Consider the following 12275-nt stretch of genomic DNA (forward strand, 5'->3'; position numbering starts at 1 on the left):
ATAAAAAAAAAACAAACGAACAAGCAACACAATATCATGTTTTCTCCTCCTTAGGGGCATCCCAATATTTGAGGGAGACAATTTCAGTTTATACTTCTGCCTCTTCTCCTCCTCCACTGTACAGCTCCTCAAGCCAGCTCTCTTGCCCAGAATACTTCTACAGTACTTATGAAGGAGTAGAGTTCAACAGAACAATTTATGATAATCTCAGTCTCCCACACATAAAATAAAATGTTCTTCCTCATCGGTTAAAGTTCACTGAATACCAAGACCCATCTTTAATGTTGCAAGATACTAACAACCACGAAGACATTTAAGACTAGAGCTCATCCAAAAAGTCAATTTACTCAAGTAATGTCTTTCTTATCCCTTTGTCTGGATTTTTGTTTAATTTTAAAAAATATTTAAGCAGTTTTAATTGAGAGCACTCTACTGAGAGACTGGAGAGGCAAAGTTTGTAAAACCATGTCCTTTACTCTAGGGTTTAAAATTATATTCCAGCAGGTGCTAGCTCCTGCAGGAGCCCTAGTGTAGACAGAACCACCATGGGTTAAAGCTAGAATCCAAAGAGTTGATTAAAACCTGGACTGAAGTTGAGGCATCATCTATGGCAACTGTTTCTAGAAACTCCTCTGGAGACATTTACTGTTAGACAGGCGAGTCATCACAACTTCATTTTAACAAAGAGAATTTTGAGCATAAAAGCCACTTGAAGAGACTGCAGCTACTTATCTTTATAAAATGGGCAGCCCTAATTTTACACATGTAATATAGTATTTCTATGTAAGTTCTCAGTCAGGACAGCAAGTTTAGTGTTAAAGAAGTGTGTCTACTTTAAGTTATGCATGAGTAAGCTTTTAGTCGCACTGTTAAACAATAGAATACCAATTAAAATTTGTTACATATTTTAGGATGTTTTTCTACATTTTCAAATATGTTGATTTCAGTTACAACACAGAATACAACCACCTCACTTTATATACACAGGCATATACACAGCTCACTTTATATTTTTTATTACAAATATTTGCAATGTAAAAATGATAAACAAAAGAAACAGTATTTTTCAATTCACCTCATACAAGTACTGTAGTACTTTATTGTGAAATCTCTTTCTTGTGAAAGTGCAACTTACAAATGTAGGCTTTTTTTGGTGGTACATAACTGCACTCAAAAACAAAACAATGCAAAATTTTAGCGCCTACAAGAACACTCAGTCCTACTTCTCGCACAGCTAATCAGTAAGACAAACAACTTCGTTTACATTTACAGGAGATAATGCTGCCCACTTCTTATTTACAATGTCACCAGAAAGTGGGAACAGGCATTTGCATGGAACTTTTGTCACCGGCATTGCAAGGTATCTACGTGCCAGATACGCTAAACATTCGTAGGCCACTTCATGCTTTGGCCACCATTCCAGAGGATGTGCTTCCATGCTGATGACGCTCATTAAAGCAATAATGCATTAATTAAATTTGTGACTGAACTCCTTGGGGAGAACTGTATGTCTCCAGCTCTATTTTACCCACATTCTGCCATATATTTCATGTATTTTGTAGTCTCGGATGAAGACTCAGCACATGTTGTTCATTTTAAGAACACTTTCGCTGCAGATCTGACAAAATGCAAAGGAAGTACCAATGTCAGATTTCTAAAGATAGCTACAGCACTCGACCCAGGGTTTAAGAATCTGAAGTGCCTTCCAAAAATCTGAGCGGGATGAGGTGTGAAGCATGCTTTCAGAAGTCTTAAAAGAGCAACACTCCAATGCGGAAACTACAGGCCCAAACCACCAAAAAAGAAAATCAGCCTTCTGCTGGTGGCATTTGACTCAGACGATGAAAATGAACATATGCCAGCCTGCACTGCTTTGGATGTTATTGAGACGAACCCATCATCAGCATGGATGCATGTCCCCCTCTTCACTTTACAGTGCTGAAAGGTGCAGCACTCGGAGAGCAGGTGGGGTGTTATTTTACACCCCTGAGCAAGAAAGTTTCAGCACTGTAAAGTGGCAGTGTAGAGTGGCTGCATGAGAAGTAGGACTGAGTGGACTTGTAGGCTCTAAAGTTTTGCACTGTTTTGTTTTTCAGTGCAGTTATTTTTGCACATAATTCTACATTTTAGGATAAAGAGATTGCACTATAGTACTTGTATTAGGTGAACTGAAAAATACTATTTCTTTTGTTTTTTACAGTGCAAATATTTGTAATAAAAACAAAGTGAGCACTGTACACTTTGTATTCTGTGTTATAATTGAAATCAATATATTTGAAAATGTGGAAAACACCCAAAAATATTTAAATAAATGGTATTCTATTAACAGTGCGATTAATCGAGATTATTTTTTTTAATCGCTTGACAGCCCTACTTTTAAAATCTTCATATTTCTCAACAGCATTCAACATGTATGAAACTAATGTGGTTTTGTTAAAGTATTGGGGGTTGTGTTAAAGTATTGGGGGGGGGTTATAACTATTCCCAGTTGTCTCGCTACGTGTCCTAAAGTAAACACACAAGCTGGACAACTCATTTAACAAAACACACTTTTTAAGTAGTTACCAAAAAACAGAACACTATGAACTACGGTGTTATACTTTTTTCCACTTGGCTTCCCTTATACAACTTGAAGACCAACTCTCTTTCCCCCACCCCTTGAGGCCCCTAATTCAAAGTCACCACCTGATTTAAGTGGATTCACTTGGATGTTGTGATATTATAGTTGCCTACAGTTTCACAGTTCCCCAATACCTTCACGCTACAGTTGTGAGAGCACAATACTAATTCAATGCAACTTCAGACTTTTCCACCCTCAAAAACAAAATTTCTTATGCACAAATTGATAAAGAGGACAGAAGGAAAAAAAAAAAAAAAGTCAAGTCCATACATTTTCTGCACACACTGCAACTGTCTGTGCGTCTCAAAGCCTTCCTTGGCACTGAAGGTTATCATGGTTTTTAAAGTTGAAAATAAAAAACCCAGTGAAAGGTGCAGCAATGTAATTTAGCCCAAGTAAATTTATATATCAATATGTCCTATTAATCTTAGCCCAAGATTATCCAATTTGACTAGCAATTGTGGGTTGTCGACTCAAGATTTCTCTCTTGGAGGGACCTGATTTTTTAGAGGATGGAGGTTAACTTTCTGAAAGTGTCTGCAACCTCCTGAGAAGACAAGTTACATAAAAAGGTTAGCAACCAACCACTGCACTAAAGCGGCACAAAGTTTCTGAGCAGCAAAATAAGATTAAGGTTTATCTACTTATTAGAAGACTGCAAATGAAGAAAGTATCTGAAGAAATTTGCACATTCTGCTATTTTATTTCATACAGAAACAGGAACAGAAGATTTGATTCCAATGTAGTACACAAGTTTAAGTTGATCCAAAGTTTGATTACAAGTCTATCTGCAATGTTAGCAATTGTTATACAAACACTAAAAAAATTTCTTGATTGCCAACTTTCACATGAAAATAAGATTCTGAAGATAATCAAATTCTCCAGATTTCCCTAAAACATGCTCCAAATGATGAGTATCTGCTGAAAAGCCATCAAGAGGAAAATGCCTAGATGTACTCTCAACTTAAACAGAACTTGCATAGAATACATGCAAGACTGCAAGAAAGCACTCATTCATTTTACTCATCTCATAACTGTCAAGCAGCTTGTGGTAGGAAATCTGAAGAATAATGATGAATAATCAAGTGAAAACTTGTCAGTTGCACATGAGAAAAGCAGACCATTCAGTAACTTATTAAAAACTAGCATTCCCTTTTCAGAGTCACAGAGCACGTGCAGCTTTGTCTATTTTAACTGATTATATGTTTCAATGCTAGACAGTCTTACACATCTATACATTGTGAATGGGCATGTTAAAGCCATGAAGATGGATTGCCAAGTTTGACTGTAGTTTTGGTTCTAGATACATGATGCTTGAGTCAAAGTATAGCAACATGCTTTAAAATATTGAGTTTTAACAATTAACTATACTCCTTACTAGTTGTAAACACTGGTGTTTCAACTATTCGCACCATTTTTTATCATTGCCACTGCACCATCAGATCCCCCTAAGATTGCAAAGACTGACCAATTTCTCAATGGCTTTTCACATACCAAAACTAAAAACAAATATAACCACATGTCAAATTTTAGCAAACTGTTTGAAAACACACTCCTATCAACTACTTGTTTCAGCCATAAATAGGATTCAAAGCATTCTGAACAACTGTTTTAATGTGAAAAGAAAAGGAGTACTTGTGGCACCTTAGAGACTAACCAATTTATTTGAGCATGAGCTTTCGTGAGCTATAGCTCACTTCATCGGATGCATACCGTGGAAACACAGCTGTTACTCTGAAACCTGTTTTAATGTGCTGATCACTGGTTTTATTAGTATATTGTTTAAAAAAGTGCAGTTAGTTTAAACTATTCTTTTGAAAAATTAGTTACACTAGATAAATAGCAAGGCAAGTACAGTGAGTGTGTTAGCTTTCCTTCAAAAACGGTTAAATATTTCAAAGGATGTACACTAACAGCTTTTGCAGTCTGACTGAACATGACATTTTCCAAGCAAACTAGTCTGGTGTTTTATTTGAGTGCTGGAACCAGAAATAGGAGGAGTCTATTAGAAAGTCACTGTATACAAGGACCAGCAGACCCCACTGAGAAGATGGTAAGATTTGGCAATAGCTATGACACTTATTCCAGTATTTGAAACAAGTACTGTAAAAATTTTACACAGACAATGCCTTGTTTATACTGCTCTATATACACTAAAATTTAAGTACAATATTTATATCCCAATTGATTTATTTTATAATATGGGAAAAATGGGAAAGCAAGCACATTTTCAGTAATAATGTGCTGTGACACTTTGATTTTGTAAGCAAGTAGTTTTTAAGTGGGGGTGAAAACTGGGGGTACGCAAGACAAATCAGACTCCTGAAAGGGGTACAGTAGTGTGGAAAGGTTGAGAACCACTGCTTTAGAACTATAATTTTGATTTAAATGCAAGATGTTTTACAAAACCCAAGAACAAGTTCATGATTTCTCACTTTATTAAGAACTTCTGGGGGAGGATTTACACTTTGTCTATCAACAGTCTTATGATAGTCAAGACTGAAATTTTACTCTTCACTGAATTTTTACTCAATTAAAAATGGAGGACTTGTGGCACCTTAGAGACTAACAAATTTATTTGAGCATAAGCTCTCGTGAGCTACAGCTCACTTCATCGGATGTATATGCTTATGTTCAAATAAATTTGTTAGTCTCTAAGGCACCACAAGTCCTCCTTTTCTTTTTGCAAATACAGACTAACACGGCTGCTATTTACTGCATTTATTTAAACCATTTACTCAATTTAGTGTCACATACTATGTACACGTCATAAAGTTACCTTACAAACCAAGTATTTTCAGGCAAGGGCCATCTTTTTATCATCTGTAATACTGTGCTGAATATAAAGGAGTCTTTGTCCATGGGGAGGCTCCGAGGCACCACCAAAACACCAATATTTATGTCCTCAATATCTTATGTTGTAGCTACTAACAGGTAATATTCTACATTTATCTTTTAACCCAAGTCTCCTTTTCACTTCAGCCTATCCATTGTCTACATTTGCTACTCTTTCCTATCAACATACATAAATGCATTAAGTAATGGGATATTATACAACCTCTGTGAAAACATAAACAGTTATAACAAGATCTATGAGGTCTCTAAGCACTATACTAAAACTAAATACTGCCTACACGATCGTAGTGCTTAACTGGATCCTGTACACAGGGTTTCACCTTTAAGCGGCAACAAAATAGTTGTCAAATGATTTCTCTTTAGACAAGGAGAAAGAGTGTTATCCAACTGAATCTGCACAGCAAGCTAGGTAGGCAAAACACCAGCATAAACCAAACAGTGAAATTTCACTGTTTGCTCTTATGAAGAATGCTACAAAGAAGTTTAATTACTACAGGTGGCCAGGGCCATGGTTGTGCATCTGGTCTAACTCTAAATGCCAGCTTAGTTCTTGAACTAAAGTTGGGGCATTGTTGCTCGTCTACCACCACCACTGCTAGATGTAACATGTTAGGGACAAGGGGGAGTTACCTTAAAAGGTAAGGTTTTCTTTCATATATATCCAACCCTGCTCACCTTTTTCATCAAAAGAGAGCCAAGTTTGAAAGGGTATGGCTACAGGCCTTGTGAAACAGTATCAGAGACCATTTATTTTGTTTTATACCGCTCAATCTACTTAAAATGTCTTGAAAAAGGGCCCATCAGCAACCCACTACTTCCTCTTAAAAATCTTCAAGAGCAACTCGCTAACATCTCTGCTCCTCTCCCTCTGTCCAACACTGATACATTTCTGCTTTGATGACGTCTTATACTTGCTAACAACAGAACTACCACTAGTTAAGCAAGACCCAGGAGAGCATGCAGAAAGAGCACTCTCTCATCACAGGAACAGTGTGGAGTAAACAGGAAGGGAAACTAAAACATGACTAAAGAGATGAGAGTGAAATTACTCCAGTATGAACTTTTGGATTATGTAGTCCAGTACCTTGTCTGTCACTGGCTAGCATTAGATGCATTAAAAAATGTTAACAACCCACAGAGACAATAGTGTAGTAACATACTCCTATATAAATTATCTTCCTAACTTCAAGCAATTTGCTTCCTTCTCTAAGCATGAAGGATAAATCCTTTAGCTTTGTTTGTCCAACAGTAGGTTTTTATCCATAAAAATTAGAGAATAATCAGCATCCTATGGAATTCTTAGCATCAATAGCACTTCCTGATACCAAGTGCCTCAGATTAGTTAGGCTTTATGCAACAAGTTATTAGCAGTTTGATATTTTTAAAATTCCAGTTAAACAAGCCCCCAACAGATAAGCCACAAATCAAGTTGCTCTCCTCAATTAGAGGTGAGCCTTAAGTTCCAAGTCTTCTGTCCTTTACAATAAGAAGTTAAATATTTTGCTGAAGTGATTTTAACATTAGCATCACATCCAGCTGCCCTGGATAATCCTGTGTTCTATAAAACCACAATAAAAACCTGAGCCTCATCAGTAAAGTCATCCTCAGCAGTTACAACGTAACAGCAGTAAACTTCATGAACTCATGCAGAAAGATTTACAGTGAAGGTCATCTGTGCATCAGATGTTCTCCCATTTTAATGTTTCTCCTGGAATGATACATACTACAAAAGCCTACCTACATCAACACTTCAGGACATATTATATCTTTCTAGTTGATGCCCTTGCAGTTCATGCTGCTCTACATACCTAGCTCCAATCAACTTTGTCAGAAACTGGCCAATAATATAATCCATCCAGGTCTGCTTTAGTCTATACAGCAAAGAAAACTCCATATTTGGCCTGTGCTGGTCGACTCTGGCTAGTGGGACTGTTCTATTGCTGTGCAGACTTCCGGGCTCAGGCAGGAGCCCAAACCCTGGGACCCTACCACCTCACAGGGTCCCAGAGCTCAGGCTACACCCCGAGCCTGAAAGTCTATGCAGCAATGGAACAGCCCCATCGCCCCAAGCCCTATGAGCTCAAGTCGGCTCGCATGCGCCAGACATGCATGTCTAGCCGCTGTGTAGACACACCCTAAGAGGCCTCAGGTGCACCAGTGCTAAACTGCTCCTGCTGAGAAGGTCAAAACATTTGAGTAAGTTAACATTTACAGTGTTAAGACATACCTGAGCTATGTCAACCATAGTTGCTTATAATCCTGTTGCTGACATATGGTATTATGTTTGCTCTGTAGACAATATCTTTGTGCATCCACTACAAAGGCTTTAATTCTACTTGTTTAAGTGAAGTTAGTCAATTGTGATAGTGTTCTAGATTTCTTTTTCATTATATAATTTATTGTGTCAAGGAACAGCTCTCTCGAATATGCCTGTATGTCACATTCGAACAGTTAACATTTGGATAGCCGCAGTCACCCTTGGATATTTTAATCAATAGTTGCTTACCTCAGAAGAGTATACTTTACCATGATCCAGATGCCAGATGTAAAAAACCCTCCTTTTGTAGTTGCATCATAGCATTACTCAACTGAAGTCAACATTAGGAACGACAAATCTGTTTTACACCACTTATTTTTAAACAATAAGCTATACTATTTTAAATGTAGACAGGTCAGAAAGTGGAAAGTCTTTTTTTTAGTGCCAATGTATATATACTTGGGTGCTTCTATTGTTAATTTTCACAATATAACACGTGAAATTATGTTACACTCAAGTAGTCTACCTTTCTTCAATTAAGGTGCCAATTTGCATTTCACAGTCACATTTTCTTTCTGAGTTTCTCTGTTTCTGAGAGAACCAAATGAAGAGGAAAGTGACTATATACAACCAGGGAAACTATAGACAAAATACTTTCACACAGGGATTTTTGTTGTTGTTTTGGGGTTTGTTTTGGTTTGGGTTTTTTGGTTGTTTTAACTCACAAGCTTAGGTAAGAGTCAGACCTTCGATTTTATTTGACTGTGCCTCTTTAGAAAGATGAGCTGAATAGACTCCACAGACTTTATATGGCTAACTGTAGTGAACAGAAAGGTGTGAACACATATCTGAGCATCACTGGGATGCTCAAAGCAATGTGGTGTAACCAATCAACAAGCAACATCCACCACCCTTGCTTAGGCTCAGCTATGCCTCTAAATCAGCAGTTGCCAACTGAGGGGCACAGGTCAGCCTCCACAAAGAGCAGGAAGGGAGCGCCACCCAGCCCCACTCTGCCCCCAGTTCCACTCAGGCCATGGCCACTGGCTCCCGGCCATGGCCCCAGCTCCGCTCTTGGCATGGCTCTGCTCCCAGCTCCCGACCACGACCCCACCTGTAGCATTGGCTCCCAGCCCCCAGGGGGCATAGACAAGGTAAGGGAAGGCACAACCAAAAAAGCTTGGGGACCACTGCTCTAAATCTGAGTCACATTAACCAATTTACCTACATGCACAACAGTGAAATTCTAAGGGTGAATTTCATAGCAGTTTGATATGTCAGTCACGCAGATTAAACCACCTCAGATTTGTTGCTGGGTAGTCCACCTCATCTGGGACCATGTCTAACATCCATGCCCAATTAATTTTGGAAAGCTGCTCCCATAAAGCTTTTAATTCTTCCCTAAAGGTAGAACTCTCCACTAACCTTGGAGATGGTGGCACTGGGGGTCTGATACATATGATAAATTCTGATGAGAGCTAGGAAGAGGAGTTTTGTACAACTGCCAAGTGCAGACTCCAGCATTTGACATACAACACAGTTCTCTTCCATGCCTATGAAGTGCAGGGATGTTACTCTTTAATACAGTTGTTATATGAAAGGTTATTCAGATCACGTTTAGAGTTTCCCCTGCTGCCTTCAGTGCACATTTTCTCTCCCTCATAACAAAGTGCTGTTGAGCTCAGGGTCCTGTAATATGGAAGCCTAGACTTACAGATTTAAGTCAAATTTCAAGTTTTATAGAATGGCACTGTGGAGGTAAACAGTTTTTCTACAATGTATTGCCATATACAAAATACGTTGTAAGATCTGAGGCACATTGCATCTTTATTGGCATTAGTTTGCGATGACTTGCATAACTTAACTTGGCAGACCCTGAGTAACCCAATTATGCCAAGAAAACAATTATACCAAACTATCACGTAAACACACAATTTAATTTCAGACAACTCAACAATCATAAGTAGAAGTACAGTGGAATTCCCCTCCCGTCTTTGAAATATTCCCTTACCTTTATTACTTGTACAAAGACAAGGACGTTAAGATTAAGTGCATGAGAAACAACTCATTTGAAGCTCAGGGGGCTGAATCCACTGAGGCAAACAGCTCCTCTCAGCTACAGTTCAAACCAACAAAATTTAACAAGCTTACTCTTCTAAAGTATGGATCAACTCTCCAGCTGAGCGCAGCCTAATTTCCCCTTGGAAGTTCTGAGGCACCACAGGCAGCCACTTGTGGCAAGTTGTATTTTTACCCTACACCCCTTCCCCTTTACTCCTTCCCCAAACTTGGTGTATATCAAGCATTCTGTACCCCCACCACCACCCCTGCAACAGGATGCTAATTCCCAAACAAAGCTGCAAAAGTTGAAAGCTAATATGCATGTTTTATATTGCTAGTTTTATAAGAATGAGGTTTAGTACTTGATACTACAAAACTAAGTACCCGAGTAATTTTAGGCATTGAGTAGTTCCACTGAGTGCAAAGGGCCTAACACATGGTTCTCACGGGCAAAGGAGTGAAAGAGAATGGGAGAAGGGTGCCTCTGAAAAAGTATGTCTTGTTTCATGGAAGTAAGTGTACCTACCATAGGCAAATACCTGGGATTTTCTCCACACAAATCTGAGTCTGGGAATAGTCATGCAGATTAGACAACTACAGGAACCAAGCAATGCTGAAATACCCATCTGCATCATTAAGTAATGTTCCTAAAACTCATTTAAATCTCTCCCTCCTAGTGAAGCTAACCACTATTTCCTAGTTCTGGACTCCCATAACACCTGTTGGCATTGAATTTCAACATATATTGCCTTACAATTTTTTTTTTAGCATAAACATAAGGAGAATTGAGCAGGGTAGCCCCCTTATCACTAACAAGTGAGAAGACAGATTGGTAAATTCATCTAGCAGTCTCCTAGTTGACAGTGTAGGGATCTGGTAAAATTTAGCTTTTTATAAGTGCCAGTTCCATCTCTTCATTGGGAATTGAAACACAAAAGCATAGAGACCATGATTGAAATAAGTAAACGCAGCTACTTTAAGAAACCGGTTAAGTTCCACTGTGCAAAATTAACAAGACCTAAAAATGCTTAGTAGCTGAAAAGTTAGATTTTAATACATTATGAGTCTTCAGGTTAGCCGCTGAACCCCAATGGTGACTTTAAAATTATTATTTTCACATTTAGAAGGCACTTTATGAAGTGCATGGGCTACATATATCTATTTCTTGGTGTGTTGATTATCAAAGAATCAGCAGTGTGCCTCTTGATCCCAAAACAGGTGTCGCACTGTAAAGGTAGCCCCAGCGATTACTTAGTTTAGCCCTGGTGTGAGCACTTGAAATCACTTCAACTGCCACACCACGGCTGAATTCAGAGCCCCTTGCAAAGATGCAGCCCAAACGAGGTTTACAGGCGGATTCGGGGCAAAACCCGTACTTGTTGCTGTGAGTCACGGGTCCTGTCTCGCGGGAGGAACCGTTCCTGAAGGAGCCGTGTTTTAAAGGCAGCATCGTGAGCTCAACCCCACACGCCCGGGCCCTCCCTGTGCCCCCTCTCGGGTTGCGAGCGGGCGCGAGGGCTGGCGTGCAACAGCTGTCTCAGGGACCGGCAGGGCTTTTCCATGCACAATACCCACGGCTTGAGGGGCACGCAAACCGCTCCGCAGGACCCGCCCGGCTCCCAAACCCTAGGACCAACCGCCGGGGCGGCGGCAGCACGACACCTAGACCCGCACCCGCAGCGCGTGACTGCTGCCCCACGCCAGCCTCCCACCCCCGTCACACGCCCTCCAGCCTCTTCCCGCCGCGCCCGCTCCCGCGGTGCCCCCCGCTCCCTCACCAGCTTGGGCTTGTTCCTGCTCTCCTCCTCCGCGGCGCGCCCGCTGCGCTTGAGGTTCGCCCTGCCGGAGCCCGGGGTGTCCTCGCCCGCGCCGCCCCCGCCCCCCGCACCCGGGGCCGCCTGGTTCTCCATCCTCCTGCCCTGCGCCCCTGAGCGACGGCCTTCTGTGCTGCGAGCGGCTTCCTCAGGGCCCCATAGGCGCTTCACACGCCGCAGGGCAGACGGGCGGCTCCCTGCTGCTGCCGCCTCCTTCTCCCCCCACCCCCTCCGGCCAGTCGGAGAGAGCCCTCGGCACCCTTCTGCGCATGTGCCTACCCCTGAACGCCGGCCTAGTGAGCATGGGGCCAGCTCCCTGCGCATGCCCCTTACGAAAGTGAAGCCACGGCGAAGCTGCCGCCCTTACCTCGAGCTTCTCCGAGGCTCCCTTTTCCTGAAGTCCCGTAGCAGAACGGGAGGGGGAGGGGCGGCGAGCAACAGATGCGACAGCAGCGGGGGCGGGGCATCTAGTTGATCCGGAGCTTGCGGGTCACATCTGCTGACTGAGGGCGCGTAGGGAGCCAGCGTGTTTGCGGCTGGTGGCTGCTCCAGGGTCACCCGGAGACAGCGAAGTACCAGCCCCGCTTAGACAGCCCAGGAGCGTCAGCTCTGCTTCGCTGCAAACGACGGCTCTGCCAGGGCATGCTTCCCAAGTTGGGAAAGTGCT

At 41.3% G+C, this 12275-nt stretch overlaps 1 protein-coding gene across 8 annotated transcripts in view; it reads right to left on the reverse strand.

The window, feature by feature from the left end:
* DIAPH2 (diaphanous related formin 2) overlaps nucleotides 1-11961 on the reverse strand; it is an 811118-nt gene extending 799157 nt beyond the window's left edge. For all 8 annotated transcript variants that reach the window (XR_012160923.1, XM_073360856.1, XM_073360855.1 and 5 more), the window contains exon 1: nucleotides 11573-11961. Coding sequence is in view for 7 of the 8 variants with exons in the window: in XM_073360856.1 (XP_073216957.1) it covers nucleotides 11573-11932 (360 nt within the window). In the remaining variant the exon portion in view is untranslated. The remainder of the gene's footprint in view (nucleotides 1-11572) is intronic.
* Nucleotides 11962-12275: the final 314 nt, after the last annotated feature.

This window comes from Lepidochelys kempii, chromosome 9 (genome assembly GCF_965140265.1).
Source record: "Lepidochelys kempii isolate rLepKem1 chromosome 9, rLepKem1.hap2, whole genome shotgun sequence".
In the NCBI taxonomy this organism is placed as follows: Eukaryota; Metazoa; Chordata; order Testudines; family Cheloniidae; genus Lepidochelys; species Lepidochelys kempii.